The sequence below is a fragment of the Lytechinus variegatus genome, chromosome 6 (genome assembly GCF_018143015.1).
Source record: "Lytechinus variegatus isolate NC3 chromosome 6, Lvar_3.0, whole genome shotgun sequence".
Taxonomy (NCBI): Eukaryota; Metazoa; Echinodermata; class Echinoidea; order Temnopleuroida; family Toxopneustidae; genus Lytechinus; species Lytechinus variegatus.
In genome coordinates this window covers 34,627,642-34,649,577 of record NC_054745.1, presented here as the reverse complement: position 1 = coordinate 34,649,577, position 21,936 = coordinate 34,627,642, and the positions used below count along the sequence as shown (strand labels likewise).

At 38.4% G+C, this 21,936-nt stretch overlaps 1 protein-coding gene across 1 annotated transcript; it reads right to left on the bottom strand.

Moving 5' to 3' along the window:
• Positions 1 to 2,875: 2,875 nt before the first annotated feature.
• Positions 2,876 to 7,880, bottom strand: LOC121417755. The gene is made up of 2 exons (XM_041611487.1): positions 7,791 to 7,880; positions 2,876 to 5,014 (listed from the first exon to the last, which is right to left on the bottom strand). The coding sequence occupies exons 1-2, from the start codon at positions 7,878 to 7,880 to the stop codon at positions 2,876 to 2,878; spliced, it is 2,229 nt and encodes a 742-aa protein (XP_041467421.1).
• Positions 7,881 to 21,936: the final 14,056 nt, after the last annotated feature.

The following is a 21,936-nucleotide window of genomic DNA, read 5'->3' as shown; positions in this document are numbered from 1 at the left end:
TAATATGTGCTCTAAGGTCTTATCATTAGAATGCCATTAACAAAATTTAGTTTTGTTCATGCTTGAGGGAACACGGACTGTTTTTGTCTGGGATTAAAAAGAAGGCTTGCGTCAAAATGGCATATAATGATAACAATAATGATCAGAAAAGTGGATAAGAAGGATTAATCAGTCGTTCCCCTCTTGGATGTTTAGGCCATGAGGTTGGATGGTGCGCAGTCGTCTCATCCAGAACTTCTCTCTGCTAGTACGGACTGAGTCAGGACGGGTACCTAAAGATTCGATGCCCTGTAGCATCTTGTCAGTGATGGAGTGGTTGTGAAGGTTGAAATGGCGGCCAACTGGAGTGTCCAGCTTTGCTGTGTTGACGGTAGTCCAGATTGGACCATGTTGTTTGGAAATGCCCTTTCCCAAAAGCTAACATAGAGGGCACATGTCTCCCAATCTCTAATCAGCGCCAATCTACTCATCTTGACTCCCCAACAAGGTCCAGTACAAAACTTTGCTGTACCAGAAAAGCTAGGCATCAATCAAACAAGTTCCACGGTAGGGGGTCAGGTGCCCTAGTCTCACACACCAAACAAGACACATTTTACCCAAAACAACTTCACCTCAAACAGGGGTGAAAAATGCAAAGTTGTGCTTTTTTATAATGTAAAGATAAGGCTCCGTATTCGCGCACTTAAGAAATATCTATTCAGCGCCTTCCTCTCTCGCCAAATGATTCCACCCATGATGAACCAAGTATTAGAGTTTGAATAAGTAGACTACACCAGTCACAAGGAGGCAACAGCTGGTTAACATCTCTGGCTCAGGCAGCGATCAAGAGATGCTGACCCCCTCCCCCATCGTGGTCAGTGGGCAGTGGAGGGTCAGGGGAAACCAGACCAGTGGCCTACAGGTACGACTAGTCTCCTGTACCAAACTTCTGCCTCCACTCAAATACAAGTTTACCCCCAAGAACGATGAAAATACACAGATGTGACCGATGTTTTAGAATAGACATATACCGTCATGATGATTTGATATTCACATTTTGTTCTATTGAAATGTTTTTTTTTTCTATTACCCAATGATTCATCCGTGGTATAAGTATTACAGTTCATAAGACTAGACTACAAAAACCAGGACCATGTTGCTTCCATGAAATGACCTCCTGACCTCCATGATAAGGGGCAGTCAGTGGTTTTTGTATATGGAGCTATTAATAGCTCATGGTTTGGACATGGTTTGTTATGCACGTGTAATTGCAGTGTTTTCCATACTATGGACATCAAACTAATTGTTATGATAACGTTCATGAAAGATCCTAGAAATGGTTTCCAAAGAAATTTTAAGAACATATTTTGTATAACATTCATGAAACAATATTCCACTGATGTTAAACATGAAATAAACAGTGATATTATGATGCCAAGCAGATATATTAATGTTACTTAGGTATCTTTAATTTACTCATACTCGATGTTAAAATGACATAACAAAAAACATTCTAAAAGGACAAGTCCACCCCAGAAAAAAGTTGATTTGATTAAAAAGAGAAAAAATCCAAAAAGCATAACACTGAAAATTTTATCAAAGTCTGATGTAAAATAAGGCAGAAGTTATGACATTTTAAAGTTTCGCTTTAATAATTTTACATAACAGTGCTATTCACATTCCGGTTTGTATGCAAATGGAGACTGATGACGTCATCCACTCACTATTTCTTTTGTATTTTATTATATGAAATATTCGGTAAATTGCCAATTCGTCAACTGCCATCCCGTCCACTCACCACATGGTCTACATTCATTTCGTCTAATGCCATTTCGTCCATCAACATTTCGTCTACCACCCATTTCGTCCAATCACCATTTCGTCTAATAGCCATTTAGTCTAATAGCCAGTTAGTCTATAGCCAATTCGTCTACAACCATTTCGTCTACCAACCATTTCGTCTAAATCCATTTGGTCTAATGCCAAATCGTCCATTAACCAGTTCGTCCACCGTTCATTTGGTCCAATAGCCATGTCGGCTAATTTCAGTTGGTCCAATATCCACATCGTCTACTTATCAACTCGTCCAATTGCCATTTCGTCCATCAACCATTAGGTCCAATAATCAGTTCGTCTACCAACCAAATCGTCTACTAACAATTTCGTCCAATTCCCAAATCGTCCAATAGCCATTTAGTCTAATAGCCATTCGGTCCAATAGCCATTTCGTCTAATACAAATAATTTGCGTTATCCGAGGAGGGGAGCGAAATGACTTTAATACCTTGAAATTATTGATGATATTAGTTTTTTTTTTTAAACCCTAAAAACTATGATGATAACTACTATCGCAAGGGTCGATTCAGTTGGTACAGCAATTCAGGCACCCCCACCCCCCCCCTAAAACGCACACACACATATAAAAGGGGGAACTAAGATGGGGAATTTTAATTTGTCGCTCAATTTTTATTTTAAAAAAAGAAAGGAGAATATTGTATTCCGATATCAAAATACGATAAACAGATGAAAGACAATATAGCCTTTTAAAGAAATATTATTGATCAATATACCCCCAATAAATCCATGAATATTACGATTCATCCAGTAATCTTGAAATAACAGTCAAAAATTGAATCATCTACTGGAATTAGTTGAAAATTGAAAGTATTTACTTACAATGCTCTGTCGTCGCGACGTTTCACCAACCGCTGTTGGCTTCATCAGGCGAATGAACGCCAATCACGTCTTTCCAAGTGACTTCGCGCCAGAGTCAGCCGACCGTAGCGTCACTTGTTTCCCCAGGGGCGGAAGTTAATCCCGTGGGAGACGGCTTTGAACTTCCCGTAGGATTCGGTCCCAGGCGTGTGACAGCTGGAACCGCAAACCACATCTCCGATTCAATGTTGGCTTCTCCACTCCCAAATAGCTTCTTTTACTCCTCTCTCGAACCACCTGCTTTCTTTGTCCAGGATCACCACGTCCTTGTTGTTGAAGGTGTGTCCCGTCGCGTTCAAGTGGGTGAAAACCGCCGATTCAGGAATGGCTGCGAGACCAGTAGATTTACGGTGTTGGTACATCCGTGCTCTCAGTGATTGTTGAGTTTCACCGATGTAGGAATCCTGACATTCCCTTTGTTCACATCTAATACCATACACCACGTTTCGCTTCTTATCCTTGACCGGTTGGTCTTTCACGTGCACAAGCAGCTGTCTCAGTGTTCTATGCGGCTTATGTGAGGTGGAGATTCCGAACCTACCAAAAGTGCGACTGATCCTTTCTGATAGACCCGCAACGTAGGGAATAGTAACAAGGGTCCTATTCCGGCGAGGTTGGGCTGTCGCAGCGTCAGACTGGTTATCCGGAGTATTCATCTGTTCTTCCGAAGGTCTTACAGGTCGAGGTTGCTTCGGACGTGTGGCTTTCTGGAACGCCCAGCTGGGATATCCGCACTTTCCAAGAGAGTTCGTAATGATTTTCTTTTCAGCCGAGTTGTCCTCCGGTTTACTCACAACGCTGTCCGCTCGATGGAACAGCGTCCTTTTCACCGAGAGTTTATGCACCAGGGGGTGGTGAGAGTTGAAGTGTAAGTACTGGTTGGTATGAGTCGGTTTCCTATATACTCGGAAATCCCAACTGCCTCCTTCGACTATTTGTACTTCGCAGTCAAGGAACGCAAGTTTGTTGTCCTTACAGGCTTCCTGTGTGAACTTGATATTCACGTCTTGGTTGTTGATGTGTTTGAAGAAGTCGTGCAACTCTGACTTGTGGATGATAACGAAGGTGTCATCCACGTATCTCAACCAAGTTCTAGGTTTTCTGCCTGGGTAGCTCGAAATTGCCTTCTGTTCGAAGTCTTGCATATACAGGTTAGCAACTATGGGCGAGACAGGAGAACCCATGGCACATCCATGTTTCTGTATATAATGTACTCCTTTAAACGAGAAATAAGTAGTATGTAAACAAGTAGAAACAGCCTCCACAATCTGATCAATGTTCAACTTAGTTCGGTCTTTCCAGCTGTCATTGTCGATCAAACATTGACGGACTACCGTGATTGCGTCGACAACAGGGATGGAAGTAAACAAGGCACTCACGTCAAATGATACAATTGTTTCATTCTCATCTAATTTGACCGTTTTAAGTTCTTCGACAAAGTTATCTGTGTTCTGGATGTGGTGTATAGTGTTACCCACCAACGGACTCAGAATTCGTGCAACAAATTTAGCCAAATTGTAGGTTACAGAGTCAATACTACTCACAATAGGTCTTACTGGAATCGGATCTGGTTTATGAATCTTCGGGAGACCATAAAACGCTGGTACCGTCGGTTCCGTGGCCGGGGTGAGGTGTCTTTTCAGTTCTTCACTAATGTCACCGTTAGCATGAAAAGAATTGATGAGGGCACAAGTCTTCTTCCTATAGCCGTTCGTTGGATTGTAATTAATCTGGCGATAGGTGTTTTTGTCCTTCAACAATGTCAGGCATTTATCCTCGTAATCCCTTTTGTCGAGCACTACTACACATCTTCCTTTGTCCGCTGGAACAATGGCGATGTCAGTATTTTTATTCAATTCCTCTATCGCTGAATTCTCCTCCGCTGTGTGGTTCGCCGCGGGGAGCTTGGCGTGCTTGACAGCGGCGCTTACGGTGTGTCGGAGTTCCTCCGCCTGAGCAGTATCTAACCTGGCTTTGTGAATAGCCGTCTCAGTGGCGGTGATAATCTCAGTTATCGGTAACCGTTGTGGTGTGACAGCAAAATTCAGTCCCTTCGATAACACCGACACTTCCTTGTCCGTAAGTTCTCTCGAGGATAAATTCCTCACCCAACCAGAAGATTCCTGATTATTCCTAGTATTTCTCCAATTATTGTCCAAATCTGCACGTGTTTGATTTTGCCGGTTGCGTAATGCAGAAAACTTCCCAAGATGGCGTTCTTTGGTTTTGTGGTGTTCCACTAACTGCGCACGCGTCGTGTGTTCATTAATTTCTTCAGCCAGTTTTTCCGGGAACGTTTGAGAAATCAATGTAGCTTGTTCCTGGAAAGTTCGGGAGAGTTTCTCGATTGTGAAGTTAGTTTGCCTTATCCGCTCGTTGAGCAATTTCCTTTGCGTGTTTTTTAGTATATTCGCTGCTTTATGTCCCTTGACGTTGCTCTTGAGTCTCACGCTATTTGGAGTGATGTCGTTATGTAGGCAACGAAGATTGAATCGGAGGTGGTTGCGGTAGTTCGCGATCTTTTTGGCCGTCTCTCACGGGATTAACTTCCGCCCCTGGGGAACCAAGTGACGCTACGGTCGGCTGACTCTGGCGCGGAGTCACTTGGAAAGACGTGATTGGCGTTCATTCGCCTGATGAAGCCAACAGCGGTTGGTGAAACGTCGCGACGACAGAGAATTGTAAGTTAATACTTTCAATTTTCAACAAATTCCAGTAGATGATTCAATTTTTGACTGTTAATATACCCCCACCCCAAAAAAGAGCTCTTCCCGATCTGTCCTATATTCTTTCCCTGTACTATCCTCTCCCTTTTTGTTCGTTTCCCGTCGCTAGAAGCCCGCCTGCGCCGAAAATAAATGTAGGCCTAGTAGTATTGACAGTAACAATGAGTATAATGTTTGCGATATACTCATGCTGTAGCAATTAATGGATATAATGATAGGGGTGGGCAAATAAAACCTTTTTTGGGAAATTCAATTTAAAACGAGTGGATTCTGTTGCCATTTTGGCTGCTGAACACAAATCTAATAAGTATTTTTGTTTTAGAATACGTCTGATATTGGTTCCGAGCGATTTTTCAAAATGGCCGCCGAATTCCTCAAAAATCAGTGTTTTCACTTGTAAATCCTTAAATATCTGTACAAATAAGGGTTGCAACATATCTTACTATATGTTTTCATGGTCACTGAGCACAAAAATACATGAATCAGATAAGTTGGGTCATTCAAAATGACGTTTTTGGGTGAAAATCAACATTTTTTGGTAAAAATTGTCCTCAAATCACATTTTTTGTACATCAATCCTTAATTATTCATTCATCTGTAACTTGTTGCATGTCTAGCTCTATGTTTTCATGGTCGCTAAGCACAAACATGCATGAATCAGATAAGTTGGGTCATTCAAAATGATGTTTTTAGGTGAAAACAGCATATTTGGGCCATTTTTGGTATGAATTGCCCTCAAATCATAATTTTTTGACATAAAGCAGTAACTATTCATTTATCTGTAGTTTGTTACATATCTAAATATATGTTTTCATGGCCACTGAAGCCAACAATCAATAAATTAAATCTGTTCCAACATTTGTAAAGTTTTTTTGGGGGGTGAAATCAGCTTTTTTTTATCATGTGGTGATAAATGATCACAAATCACTATTGCATTCATAAAAAAAAAATATTAATGCATCTGTACCTATACTAATTACTATAGTATGAACTGATGTGTTCATGCTATTTATTTGAAAAATAGATGATTCATATATGATGATATAATTTCATTTTCTTTCTAGAGAAAAATCCCAGAAATTGTCAGGCAAGGGGGGGGGAGTATACATGTATGTGGCTTTGAAATATTTTTGGTGTACAATGTACATAACGTAATAGAACAAGTCTCGAACTATGCCTCCTATAGTGCATGTTTTCATGATCAGCACTAGATTAAAGAAAATGAAATTTAAAGCAGGAGGCTATATGAATTTCTTGTTAGATATCAATGTTTCCCTTTGAGGATTTATATATTTCTGTTTTAGATTTGGGGTAATGCTTGGCTTGGTGAAATTTTTGCTAGATATCACCTTGACTTTAGTCAGAATTATAGATGTTAAAATGTACTTATTGCATCTGTTACCAATATGCAGTGATTTACAAGACCATCTCAACACTAGTAAAACTGGAACATAATTTTTGACTAATACGATTGCCTACAAGTACTCTGTGTCAAAGTTTGGGAAAACGAAATTATTTTGACAAATGAAAATTGTTTACATGAAACTGTAGAGTCTGAGCACAGAGTGTACTAATGTGTGTATGTGTATAATGAATTAATATATGAACTTTTTCATTCAGCAGCAGAGCATCCATTTTTTAGTCTTTTGGTATTCTTAGTGCATTTCTTATCAAAACTTTCAATTTCTCCACAGAACATTTTTCCATCTTGTATGTCATCTGATCCTTTCACACACCTATTTGACGAATGTCTGGAGTTACTGTGAGACAAAGATAGCCAACTTAATTCTGAAGCCATTTTCACTGAGATTTGCTAACATATCTAAGTTGTTAAGAGTCAGTGGGCCATTATGGTCTTTACATCTTTCCAAGATTGTTAGAGTTTTACAAGCTTTCTTCTTTAACTCCTCATTCTTATGCAGTGCAAATTTCTGTGCAGATACAACAGTTGCATTAAAGTGTGCTTCGAGCTGCTATACTGTGTTCACCTCTTCAGAACAGCAAGCCCACTTCCACCTTTCCTTCCTTTCTTCTATACTCTTACTTTCAAATTCAGGGTGTACCAGAAGACCACCAGATGCCAGCAGATTTTTTTTTCTGGACAGAGTCTGGACAGGAGAACTTCCATCAGTAACTTTGAATCTGTGCACTAGCTTTGAAAATTCAGTTCACATTCTAAGTTGGTAAAAGGAGCATAAATCATGCCATCAACATCCGATAAAGTAATCTGTCCTGGACATCTGGCTCTTCACTGTACTAATAACTTCTTCAATCACATCAGCAACTAGCCTATCTCTTCCCGATCCTGTTTCTATTCTCTTTGTCCACCATAATTTTGTCTTACCCATTTAGTTTTTCCTCAAGGAATCACCTGCCACGTTCTATCCCCAACATTTTGCTCACCCATCTTGTTGATGCCCAGCAGTTCTTTCATCAGGAAGATGTTAAGATAACCTGTCATTGTGTAAATTTTTCAACAGCATGTGAACCACTCATTCTGAATGAATGTAGCCACTGCAAGAACAAGTTTGTAGTTGTTGGTGTCCACATCTGCATTGAAGAAAGCTTGGATGAATTCTCGTCATGACAGGTACTCCTTAGCAAGTTCTGCAATTCTACCGAATTTATTGGCTACAAATCCTTTGAATCCTTGGCACTGAATATTGTTATTTTCCATCCAAGAGGGACACTTATTGCTGATTATGGCTATGAGACAATAACTAGGAGATTGCGATTAACCCTAGTATGGATTAAAAATCCTGGAGATACAAATATCCCCTCACCTGCTGATACCTCCAGTAACTGGTGGATGCAAATCTTCTGTTCTGTTATGTTTCTGCACATCTATTGCATGATCTATACGCAAAATTATATGAGCGCAGCATTTTAGGATTTTAGTAAGGTCTACTCCAAGAGCCTGAAGAAGGACTTCTGTCAGCAACTCGATCTGTCATCCAGAAGTCTATTTCTGATTTCAATTCATCAGCTGTGGAGTTGGCAAGAATGGCTATTAAGCACCTGAACCCATAAGCTTTGATCAGCCCCATCTTGACCACTATGCATCAAATTTCCCACATAACCTGTGGTCAGGGATGTCCTTTTACCTGAATGTCCAGTTATGGTGATGTGGTCTGCTTTCATGTTATTCATATCAACTGTATGCCTATGTATTTTCAACATTGATTCATTAAAGCAGCTGGTCTGCAGATTATTAAATCTTTGATTTCGTTTTGTTTTGTTCATAACTACATGTATGATAATGATTTTTAATAAACATATGAAATTCACTATTTGCATTTATTTTTGCTTACAATGTTGATCTTACCATTTATCACCATGCCTGTACCTCAATAAGTATGCATATATTTCAACTCAGTACCCTAAAAATAAAGAGACATGTCGCACACCCCTTTTATGATGTTTAATGTACAAATATGGCCAAAAGGTCATTTTCCCGCCATTTTTCAAAGAATGGCGGGAAACCAACTTCATCTCACCGAGCCTATACATCTAATGTCCTTTATATATGTGCAGATATTTGAACTCAGCACCCTCAAACACATAAGACATATCACACACCAATTTTATGCTACTCAATGTAAAAAAAACATGGAAAAATGCCATTTTCCCGCCATTTTTCAAGAAATGGAGGGAAAATGGCAATTTTTTACCATGGCTATACATCCAATGATTTACATATTGAGATAATTGAACTCAGCACCCTCAAAAACAAAGAGAGAGACAAATACACACCCGTTATATGCCGTTATATATAAAAATAGGGCAAAAAGGGCAATTTTCCCGCCATTTTTCAAAAAAATGGCTGGAACCAATATCAAACCTCATTGGAGGTCAAAATGGTTGGCGGATTTGTGTTCAGCAGCAAAAATGGCAATAGAATTCACCCGTTTGAAAAAAAAAATTGTCATTTGCCCACCCCTAAAAATGATAAGAATGATAATCATCATAATGATACTAATAAATAATAATAATAATTAAGCTAATTAATGAGTTAATAGTGTTACTCTGAAGCCATGTGCGAAGTTTCATGATATAGCTTTCTGTAGAAGCAACAAAAACCGTCCATGAAACAAACCCTCATTTCATTTCATTTTTGATAAAATGTTGACTTCCTCTCTCATAGACTTGTGTACATTATGGGTCCATATGTTTAAGAATAAGTAACCCCTTATTCAATATGGTGGAACTACTTTTCACGGCTGTCTTTAGCAATGCCATTCGGCAGTAATAATTTATTAACCTATGAACAGAAATCTGTGCAAATCTAAAATCGATTTGTTTTTTTATGGATGAGTGAGCACGCATCATAGTGGGAAAATTGGTATTTTCAATGTCACAGACTCATTTTAAAGGGTCTAAAATACCCTAGAATATGTTTTTTTTCTAAAATATCTATGTAGTTTCTTTTCACGAAATGCACGAAATGTGTATAGAAAAATCAGAACCCAAAATTTGTTCATGTATAACTTTTGGGGCGCTGTAATTCTTATCCAGCTTTCCTATTCTATTTTACTACAGATAACCAAATGTCATCTGTCTTCTGAGATGACTGCTAGAATATGGTCTTGTCTGGGACCCTTCACCTCACTGAACCATCTCACCATTTCAGACTCATCGCTCAGTTTCTCTCTATCACCTCCTGAACTACCGTCCGTCACAAAGCTATTGGCTAATAAACTGACGTCACAATGCTACCAAGGGTTGATCTCGTCACTACCCTGGTTGCGAGATATTGCTGTCCAAAATGCAGCTACAGATGACTTTGTTGAATTTGTCGGGTCTTCAACACGTTTGACATCATTGCAACGACTTGAGATAAAGTGAGTGTTTATGTTCTTGGAGGACAAGTCCACCCCAATAAAAACTTGATTTGAATAATAAGAGAAAAATTCAACAAGCATAACACTGAAAGTTTCATAAAAAAACTGATGTAAAATAAGAAAGTTATGGCATTTTAAATTTTCGCTTATTTTCAACAAAATAGTTATATGAACGAGCCAGCTACATCCAAACGAGAGAAATGATGACATCACTCACTCACTATTTCTTTTGTATTTTATTATATGAAATATGACATATTTCTATTTTCTCGTCATTTTCATGTGAAATGAAGTTTCATTCCTCCCTGAACATGTGGAATTCCATTATTTTAACATTTTGTGCTTCAGGCAAGGAGGTCCTATTCGTCAAATTCGTAAAAATTGAAATATTGTATAATGAATGAAAAAAGAAATCGTGAGTGAGTGACATCGACTCTCTCATTTGGATGTAACTGGCTTGTCTGATTTTTCTCTATTGATTCAAATCAACACTTTTCTGAGCTGGACTTGACCTTTAACTCATTATTTACCGAGGATGTTCATTGTTACATTCCTTGGATGCATCCCCCCAATCCCGATTATGTGTTCAAAACGCTCTTATATTAGTTCGATACTGTCAAGCGCTCCGTCGTTCCCTTACAACTGTCATTTATAATTGGATATCACGCTGAATGTAATATGTCGGCCTACTATAACATCCCAAACCGCTGAAAAAAACATTTTAGGTGAACTGTAATGAGATCACAGTACGTATTAGGTAACACGTAGTAAAAAAAGTAGATCCACTTAAACTGAATTCCTTTTCCATCGCTCACATTTATACCGATACAGGATGTGCAGGCAGGAGGCAAAATTATTTGGCAAATATGTTAAGCAAAGTGGTCGAGGTACGGATTTTCCTCGCTCGTAGTCAAAATTCATCTGGACAGCTGTTTGGCTGGATATTATATATAAAGATGGAGCAATAAAGTATATAATTACAAATGTATACGTCTATTACATCACAAATCCCCCCCCCCCTCTCTTTAACTGGTCATACTTATAATATTAGAACATCGCAAGAGCAACTCATTGTTTGTCACAATAATATTGCGATTATCTGTAATTATGGAAATATAATTATGATTATCAAAATAACTTTAAAGCTTATAACAATGTTCAAGGCACTTGCTTTACATCTGAATAATGTTTTATGGTTTATTATCGTTCCCGTTTTGAATTTCTATTTCTTACACAATTTAGAACTCTCAATGAATGGCAATTCGACTTTGATACCGCGAAAGGTGTTCAGGTGAGCAAAGGTGTATTAAGTGGTTGGATATTATTTGTGTAACTTGCTTGTTGCTATATAACTGTAACGTTATCAGGGGCTGATCTAGCTTTTACAAATATAAGGGGGGGGGGGGTATTTGTGATTATTAAACAAATCTTAATCATTTGGTTTTCCTCTTAAATTTATGAAATAATAAAATGTTTGCTTCTCTCTATATATATTCCTTACTGTCCCAGGGGGAATCGGTACTTAGAAAAGAAAATCCGTGACATTGATATACATAGCATGTGATAAAATTGTCCCTTCTAAATGTCATACTTTATTTACCAAGTTGCCGATTCGAAATTTAAATGGCCTCACTTATCTCAATTTTCAAACAGCAAGAAATTTCCGGTTACTTTGAAACGTTCACCTATATAATTATTTTACCTTTTTATATCTGATTTGAAAATTGAACATTCAAAGCACCGTTTTAAATTACAAATAGGATAAAAATCCCATTTAACAAATAATTCGAGCGTGAAGCAAGAGAAGATTTAAATAAAAAATGTGTTATGATTATTGAATATTTAAGCATATTTTTTTAATAAAAAGTAATACCAAGTCGGATGCCTCTGGCTGTCTCGCATGCATTATGCAATACTGTAACAGTGCTGACTTTGAAAACAGCTATTGAAAAATTATTCACAAAAGAAAGCTTTCATATGATAATAAAATAATATTTTGATTGACCCAACATGATCTTTGACCAAAATCATGTGACCAAAGACGTGATTTACTACACTGCGCTATACTTACCTAAACCATCTCATCAAATTGCTATTCGTTACCCTGACTCGAATAGCCACCGGTAAAAAAACTCCCCGAAAGAGGCTAACTGCAATCAGGTAGCCTGGGAAACCCGTCACTACCGAGACCCATAAAACCCCCTAGCCACACATAAGCCTCCTCTTTCGTTAACGCGACGTCGTTGGGTACACTCGAAACGTTTAGCCACCGCGCAATTTTTTTTTTATGAATCACGATGTCTGAAGAAATAACTGACATAAACATCATTAATTCCCAAGCCTCCCCCAACCCAAAATATCTCAATAAAGGGGAGATCAACTCGGTCAAGACAAAGCCGAGGGCCATTATCTCGGTCAAGACAAAGCCGAGAAATAATAACAGCAAGATAATAAAGCGGCCAAGATAAAGCCGAAGAATAAGAAGTCTAACACTTATAACCCGGCCAAGACAACGCCGGCTAATGACACTACACAATCAGACACCCAGCCCCTTAGGCGGGAGGTAGACAAGGGTACGGATAAATCGGAAGAGGCTGTTTACACTCCTTCCGATCGGGTTAGCTCCTCATCAAAGAGTGGGGCGGGCAAGAAGAAGCCTCGCGATGACCACTCGTGCTCTAATGACAATCAGGCTCGATTTAACGACCCACTACAACCCCTATATTTTATAAGAAAATTCGACTGGCCCGGGATTGTGACCGGTCAGTCCGTTCATTGCCAGACACCGCCGAGACGGGTCATCATCATCCGTTATCTATATAGTACAGTCCACCAGGTTGGTGTATCATCGTACTTGTAGAATTGTACAGGAGTTTATACAGTGCTGTGGAATTAAGATCTATTCTACGTATATGCGGTTTGAAAAATAATAATAAAAATATTAATAATAATACTAATAAAAAGGTATTATTAACATTTGTAGTAGTTGGATCTTGGAAGCCTTGCAGGCGATCCTCGCCCATCGGGCGCTGCAATCGACCCCGAGCCGCCCGAGACAATGGGCTAATGAAAACTCGACTCATTCTAGGCCATAATTCTATGTTCTAGACGTAGAAAGATCTAGATCGCCTCATACAGATCGCGGAGTTGGGGCTAATGATCACTCGCCTCGTACTAGCCGTAGATAAAAGGAGTTTTCCATCGTGGGAAAATCTGATTCGGAATTCGATTTCCTCCGAACCAATTCATCAGAAGAGATTGGGGGCGATTTTCCTCCATCAAATTCTTATAGCAGCTCCTTGCATTCCCTGAAAGCTGCCCAGCAAATGGGATTCGATCTAAGAGAATCACCATTAGGGGTACGAGAGAGTTCTGGCTTACTCAAACGCGATACTCCAACTAGTGGGCACAGGCTTTCTAAATACTGCCCTCATCTTCGGGCCGAAAACAGTATACCAGTAGCTAGCGAATATGAGCGAGAGAAGTCAATCTTCCGCGCCGCCTGAACTCGTCCGTCCGTCCGTCTGCGATCAAGATGGACACTCCGTATATAGATCCTGCTTTCGGGACGTCCGCTCCTAGATAAGCAACACTCTCGGCTTATACCCATCAGTAAAGAAGTCTCGAACTATTATCGGTGTGCTGCTCAAGACTGAGGATTTTTTGTGCATCCCTTCGGCCCCGAACGTTGCTTTCCGTGTCGGGGATGCGGTAGCGAGGAAGACTAGATCGGGCCGTAACCCTCTCCGCGGCACTGGTTACCACTCAGCCGACTATCAGCTTACAGTTGCAGCGCTGATAGTCGGCTATCTGATATCCGCTCGTAGTGAGGCTGAGCGGCTTGGGCTGAGTCTCTACCAATGACAAGAACTTATTGCTAGAGTCACAAAAATTGCTGATCTCCAGTATGAGCAAGCAGCAATCAACACTGCTATGCACAAGGGCAAGGAGGGCTAAAGACTAGATGCTCTCAAGATGATTGAGATGATTTATATATGTAATGTAAATAATGTATAATTTCAGACTTATATATATAACCTCTGTAGGCCTAAACTCCTCTTCAACTCTTGATTCTGAGTGTCTAACTAAAAAAATCCTCATAGCGATATTTAAGTATTAATGCTAGATCTGTTATTTATTCATTTATACTTACTACAGACAACTGGATTAGTACCCCCCCCGCCCCTGTTTTGTCGTGTGTACTTACCTTCCTCTACCCTACTCTAGTTAGTTGTTCTTTTTTATGTTATTACTGTATATATATGTATATATACTTTTTTTTCTTGCTTCTTATCTGCTTTTTTTTCAATGCAGACGTTTAATTATATTGTATCATACATATTTTGTTGTTGTATTAAAGGTGATCTGTGCTTAACAAGCGTTGCTTCTATACAGACCACCTCTTTCCCATATTTTCGATATCTTTTTAGCTCATTGTCCATAAGCTTTTATTCCTGTTGTGTTTTTCTTTTAACCTTATTGATATCGTACATGTATGCATTGTATTTTGGTTGTGGAAAGAAATAAATGAACTTGAACTTGAACTTGAAAGGGGCAGCTTCTGACTGAGCTGGACTTCTCATTCTCAATAAGCTTCCTTGCGAAGGTAATGACTTGTTTCATGGACACTTTCAAGAAGTTTTGGACAAGTCTTTTTCAGCCAGCACCACAGCTGACAAGACATTTTTAAGCTCTTCTCGAGAAGACCTAGTCCGCCAGGCCCTAGTCCAGGGCCAGGCCCAGACCAGAGACCTCCATACGCTAGCTCTAGCTCCATACCCCAGACCTATAATGAACATAAGGGGTCATCCCCCTCTTCCCTCGCTCTGGTAGCGACGCCAGGAATGAAAGGGGCCGCTGGGAAAGTCATAGGAATCCTCGTGGTGGGGGACGGGGCCGCCAGGCGTTCTTTCAATGCACCAAATAACCGGGACTTATGTCAATCTAACACTAGCCCTTCCCCACCTTCCCAGTAGGGAGAAGACTATTTCTTTGCTTTTGCATTTCATTATTTGAAATCTGTTCCAAGTCCACAGCAATATGTGATATTGAGGTGTTCATGTGCAGTAAAAAAAAAAAAAAAAAAAAAAACTTTTTCATATCAGAAGAACATAGAAAGGAGGAAATAGTTGTGATGGATGAGATTGTCAAAATCATACCAGGCAAATCATACAGGCATAATGGTAAAACTTGCCAAACTTGGGTTACTTACAAAGTTGCGTTCACTTGTATAGAATGTAGACCTACTAATATTCTTGATAATTTTGTGGCATGTGAGGTATATATCTACACTATTTTTGGCTTATAAAGCAATGACAGAAGTAACTTGTAGATGTGGTTTATGGAGTGTTCTTTGGATGCTCAGACAGTCTTTAGATCTCAAACCAAGGCCTGAGGGTGGTGAACCCTTAAGAAATGCTGCTATTGTCCATCAGTTTCTACCACACTTGCCACAATGATATCAGCTTCTCCTTGGAAATGTTTATGACATAAATCTACTGTGTGTTCCAATGATAAAGATTCCCCATACAATCCCAGAGTTCTCAATCAGGGATTGTGATTAAGATAATATTTTATTGTTCGTAATAGAAATCTGAGTTTAGAAATATTCCAAAATTCTTTTTACCCAATTTATCGTGAGCCCGGCAGCCACTGTGCAGCTCCAGACCGATGAGGCTCGATACTCTAAATGTTGAACGTCGAACAGGGTTCTAGCAAATACCCCCCCCCCCCCACACCTGTTTGTGAGAAGTACATTCTACCAACTGATCCAACTAACTGGTTCTGAAAGTGTACAAGGGGTGGTCAGTTTTTTTTCCTACATCAAATTGAAGGCCAATGTGGTATCTCATATTTTGCCTGCAAGTTTCATTAGGAATTGGTTAATGATAATAATGCAGTTCTTGTTTAGCACATATCACATTATGTCCAAAGACCTGGATATTATTACCCTGGGTTTTCGAGGAATAAAGTCCTGCCAGGTACCCATTCATCTCTCTTGGATTGAGTGCTGGGCAATGTAAAAAAAAAAAAAAATTGCTGAAGGAAATTATGCCATGACTGGGGTACGAGCCCACGACCCTCTGTTACAAAGTTGGAAGACTAATCCACAGGGCCACAACGCTCCACATCATCTGTACAGTATTCATTACTCTGCAAATGTCATTGGTTTGATCATGAAGCCCTCGATGTTTGGATCTAGAAGTCCTTTGTATGATATCAAAAAGTCGCTATGGACCTTGCAGCAATCCAACAACTATCAAAAGGGTTGAGCAAGTGCTGTGTAAAGAGATTTCCATCCAAAATAACTATTTGAAAAGGATAGAAAAGACAATTCTAGATTTGTTGGGGATTCCACCAGAAAGGTTATATCTTATGATATGACAGGTTTGATCTCTGTGTCTTACAAAGAGATACGGTTGATCCAATTAATCGTAACTATATTGAAATCCATCAGTGTCATAATTTTTTTTCTACAGGAAATTTGCATAATGTCATTTGTAAACAAGAGAAGCTCACTGAAATTTTAAGAAAACAATGAATGCATGAATATACATCATAATTAGAACACTCATGATTCTAGACTCCAGAGATGCTTCGGATGGTGTGGCAGTTTACAAATTGATCCAATTTCTGCCTCTTTAAGTCAGATAGCAGATTTATTTCCTTTATTATTTGACGAAGGTTTATCAGTCTCTTTTATAAGGGGTTACATGCAGGTCGGCCATAGCAGCCATTCATTCAGGCTTCTATAATAGGGAGACTACCTCAATTCAGCTGTCCTTACCAGACTAACAAGATCCTTCTTCTTAACAGATTCCTCCCAGCCGAAGACTCTTCCCCAATTGGAACCTGCCAAGAGTCCTTCGGTGCCCTAGCCAAATCCCCCTTTAAACCCATACATAATTGCTCCCTGATCTTTCCATTAAGACAGCCTTCTTGTTGACTATAGCTTCAGGTCAAAGACGTAGTTTGCTTCATGCACTCACGGTGAGACCGGGTCATATTCGTTGGGAGAAGGACAGAGTCCGCTTGATCCCTAGACATGATTTCCTAGCTAAGAAAAAGAAACACCTAAATCCTGTGATGTTGTTCTTCCAGCCATTAGGGGGATATCGTGGCTGAATGGATAACGCACTTGACTAGTGTCCTTGGAGTCCCAGGTTCAAGTCCTGGGGTGAACAATGTGATTTTACAATCTCTCGTCAGTTTCCGAAGATAGGTTATGTTGTCCCGTACGTGCCTTAAAGTGGTACATTGATTAAAGTGCATTCGCACTTCCCACCAACTGTTCATTAGTTCAATAGAACCTCACAGCCCTGTTAATCCAATTACAATTTCTCGATGGTTAGTGCAGGGGATCAGGTCAGATGGAGAAAATGCCATTTTATCAGGATCCTTTAGAGCCCACGATTCACGGGGCATAGCAACATCTTGGGCGCCTTTTCAGGGTACCTCTTTGGAGGAGATCCTCTAGGTATCCTATTGGACCTATTCAATACCTTTGTATCTTATTATTTATTTGATATAAAAGCCAAGACACAGGTTTTGCCTTGGCGGTTCTTGTCTTGTCCTAATTTTTCCTAGGCTATTTCCAGTTGATATATTTCATTAACGTGGTTGATGATTCTTATCCCTTTATTCCAAGAGTAGCTTCTCCAGTTGGGAGACTACTCCATTTTATAGTAAATCAGTTTCTTTATCATTGTTATGCTAACTTGTCTGGAAAGGGTCTCGTTTCTGCCCCTCCTCCAGTTTGTCCGTGCTATTCTAGCAATTTCATGAGATGGTATAGGTAAGTATAGCGCAGTGTAGTAAATGAGAATGCTCAGTAGTGAGCATATTATTTACTAACAAGCTATACTTACCTATAGCTCCCCACTCGTCCTCCCCAGCAGACCTCGCCCCTTCTTGGCAACGAAAGAGGAGGCTTATGTGTGGCGAGGGGGTGTGGAGCCGTGATATGTGCAAACGCCGGGATATGTGCAAACAACGGTATATGTGCAAAATTTCGCCGGGATTTGTGCAAACAACGGAATTTGTGCAAACGCCACGCCGGGAAATGTGCAAATCTGTCAAAATTTATCAACGGCATCTGTGCAAACGTGACGACGGGATATGTGCAAATGAACAATTTTCACGGGAAAAGTGCAAACCTCCGGGATATGTGCAAATCACTGCATTTATCCATATAAAGGCTATTTCTAATGAAATGTTTCATAAAATTACTGTTAAAAATGAGAAACATGCCTGCATAAGGGAGAAGCTATACAGTGACATCGGCAATGAAAAGCTATTCAGAGAGGCAGGGGGGGGGGGACTGTTGAAGGGCTTTTTGGCAAATCCGTTCTTAACTAAAATCCTATAGTAATGCGTTCATATAGCACACAAGTGCAAAGTCTCTTTTCCTGACCCGGTTATTTAACAAATTATAATATAAATCCAAAGTCTTTATTCCAGACCCGGTTGTTTCAAAAATTATAATATAGTCCAAAGTCTTTTCTCCAGACCCGGTTGTTTAGAAGATTATAATATAAATCCAAAGTCTTTATTCCAGACCCGGTTGTTTCAAAAATAATAAAAGTCCAAAGTCTTTTTTCCAGACCCGGATGTTTCAAAAATTATAATATATGTCCAAAGTCTTTTTTCCAGACCCGGTTGTTTCAAAAATTATAATATATGTCCAAAGTCTTTTTTCCAGACCCGGTTGTTTCAAAAATTCTAATATAAGTCCAAAGTCTTTTTTCCAGACCCGATTGTTTAAAAAATAATAATATAAGTCCAAAGTCTTTTCTCCAGACCAGGTTGTTTAGAAGATTATAATATAAATCCAAAGTCTTTATTCCTAACCCGATTGCTTAAAAAATTATAATATAAGTCCAAAGTCTTTTTTTTCCAGACCCCGTTATTTCAAATATTATGATATAAGTCCAAACTAAGATACGATAATGATGTTCCAGTGGAATAAACATAAGAATCAAGCTTAGTCTTCTCTCCAGACCCAGTTAATTAAAACTGGTGGAATCAATGTCTTTGTTGTTGTTTTGAATTATACGAAATGTATTGTGAATATATTCGCCATGAGTAAATTGAGAATCAAGCATAGTCTTTTCTCCAGACCCGGTTATTTAAAACTAGAAACTGAAACCCTCTAGTAATGCCTTCATATAGCACAAAAGTCCAAAGTCTCGTTTCCAGACCCAGTAGTTTCAAGAAATTATAATATAAGTCCAAAGTTTTTTTTCAAGACCCGGTTATTTCAAAAATTATAATATAAGTCAAAACTTAGATACCATAATGATATTCCAGTGGGGGAAAAAACAAAATCGAGCTTAGCCTTTTCTCCAAACCCTGTTAATCAAAAATTGTAAATAACAAAACAACAACAACAAAAACTGTATAAAGACTCCATAATCTTATTAATGCTGGATAACATGGACATATAGCGTAGTCTTTCAGCCAGACTCAGTCATTTGTTTTTCAAAATAACGCTAATAGTAAAATTAGAAATAACTCCAAATCTAAGACCAAGCAATCCTTGAACCTAAGAACCTGTTTTTAAAAAGAAGTTTAGAACGTTGTCTTTATTCCAGACCTAATCATTATATACAAAAATTACGAAAAAGAATCTTCTAACATAAGACCCTATCACATTCTTTTGGAATAACACAAGTTTTAAAACGTTCTCTTTCCTCCAGACCAGGTCATATAAAAAATGAATTTAAAAGGAAAATCAAATCTAAAACCAATTTTCAAAAGTTACACCCACTAAAAAAATATGTCTTTACCCCACACCCAGTTTTTTTTTATATATAATAATACTAAGACCCCTACAAAACATTGTAATTATGCATGGATATAGCAAACGTCCTTTCTCCAGACTTTGTTATTATTATTTTTTTAAAATAGTTTTTACCCATATTCTAAAACGAATACCCAATAATCTAACTACTGTGGAATAACATGGAGATCGATTGTAGACTTTTCTCCAGACACAATTATTTCATGAATAAAAAAACCCAATAAAACCCAACCCCCAACAGCGAATCTAAGAACAAACAATCTTCCAAATTAAGACCAAGTAGAAAAGCAGATGTTTAGAGCGTTGTCTCTTTTACAGACCCAGTCATTAAGAAATTAATTTAAACATTCTTAAAAACATTAGACTTTGTCATATTCTTATTCCTGTTGAATAACATGGATATTATGCGTAGACTTCGTCTAGACCCAGTTATTTATAAGATAAAAAATAGTGAAAAAAAAACAAAGCTAAGACCAATTTTTTAATTTAAACCCAGTTAAAATGCTTGGGTTTAGAGAGTTGTCTCTACCCCACACCCAGTTCTCTTAAAAATACAAATTAAGCAAAAGAGTAATCAGGAAAATTTAGACACCAGCCTCTCCCAAACTATAAAAAACCTGTGATAACGCATACCACAAAAACGACAAATTAACAAAAGGCGTAAATATTCAGATCTGAATGGTACGCGCCTTAAAAACCCAAAATAACGTTATTCTACATTAATGATATTGTGGCGTCTTTGTTAATATTGTTTGTCTGTTTTTATCCTTTCTAATAATTTCCTATTTTGAAATAACATGGTCTAGAGCAAAGACTACACCATATTTAAAGACGTTTGTCCCCTGGAAAGATCAAACCTCAAGATGTTGATGGACCTGAATCCATCGACGGGACAGCCTAACCCCGTAACTCTGGTACGGGTGTGGGAGGGGGCTCCTCTTTCTTTGCCTGTCTCTCTTTCAGTCATTTAAAATCATTTTCTCCCTATCTTATCACTTCTTGATCACATAAATCCTCTCTCTCTGTCTCTCTCTTTACTTTACGGGTCAATATAACCCCAGAAAATATATCTTAGGCCTCTGAGATTATTGGAATTGTAACTAATAAAAAAATGCTGAATATATTACAAATGGTGCTTGCCCACTGAAAATTTAAAGTACCGAAGAACTTGTTAAAACGTTATCCCCTATTGTTAGAATCATTTTCTTTTATATAATATATCATAGATCGTCGATCAACAACCTTATAGTTTTTGGGAAGTAATCCTCATATTGTGTGCTGATATCTTATTCCTCAGCTTTTTGTTTTATATTTTAAGGTTTTGTTTTATTTTTTTTTCAAAGAATAAAAAGGAATGAATATATAAGAAATAATAATGATAAAAAAGAAGTAATAAAAATAACACTAATTAAAATTGTTACCCTACTTCTCATACAGTGGGTGGCAAAAATAGTCAATCATGACTTCTTGCCAAATGAAAACATGGAATGGATTGGTTATCCCCTCTTAATCAAATGTTTTTCTTTTATATACTATATCATAGATCGTTGATCAACAACCTTATCGTTTTCGGGAAGTAATCCCCCTATTGGTTACTGATATCTTATTTCTCAGTTTTTTTCATATGTATTAAAAGTTTTGTTATTTGTGTTTTTTTCATAGAAAAAAGGAAGGAATATACAAGAAATTTTTTATGGTTTGCAGGGTCGTTCTTTTGTTGTTATTGTTGTGTTTTTAATGATTTCTATAACTGGGTCTGACAAAAAGACTACGCTATATTTTCATATCTGAATGACATTCATATCTGAATGACACGCGCCTCAAAACCCAAGCTAACAACAACAACGTTATTTAGCATAAATAGGATCATGGGT

What these genes read in the sequence shown, in the direction of transcription:
- LOC121417755 (XM_041611487.1), bottom strand. Translation starts at nt 7,880, where the DNA reads ATGACAGGTTATCTTAACATCTTCCTGATGAAAGAACTGCTGGGCATC. An exon ending in TTGGGGATAGAACGTGGCAG is followed by an intron (nt 5,015 to 7,790) that starts GTGATTCCTTGA and finishes CGAACTTTCCAG; the next exon opens with GAACAAGCTACATTGATTTC.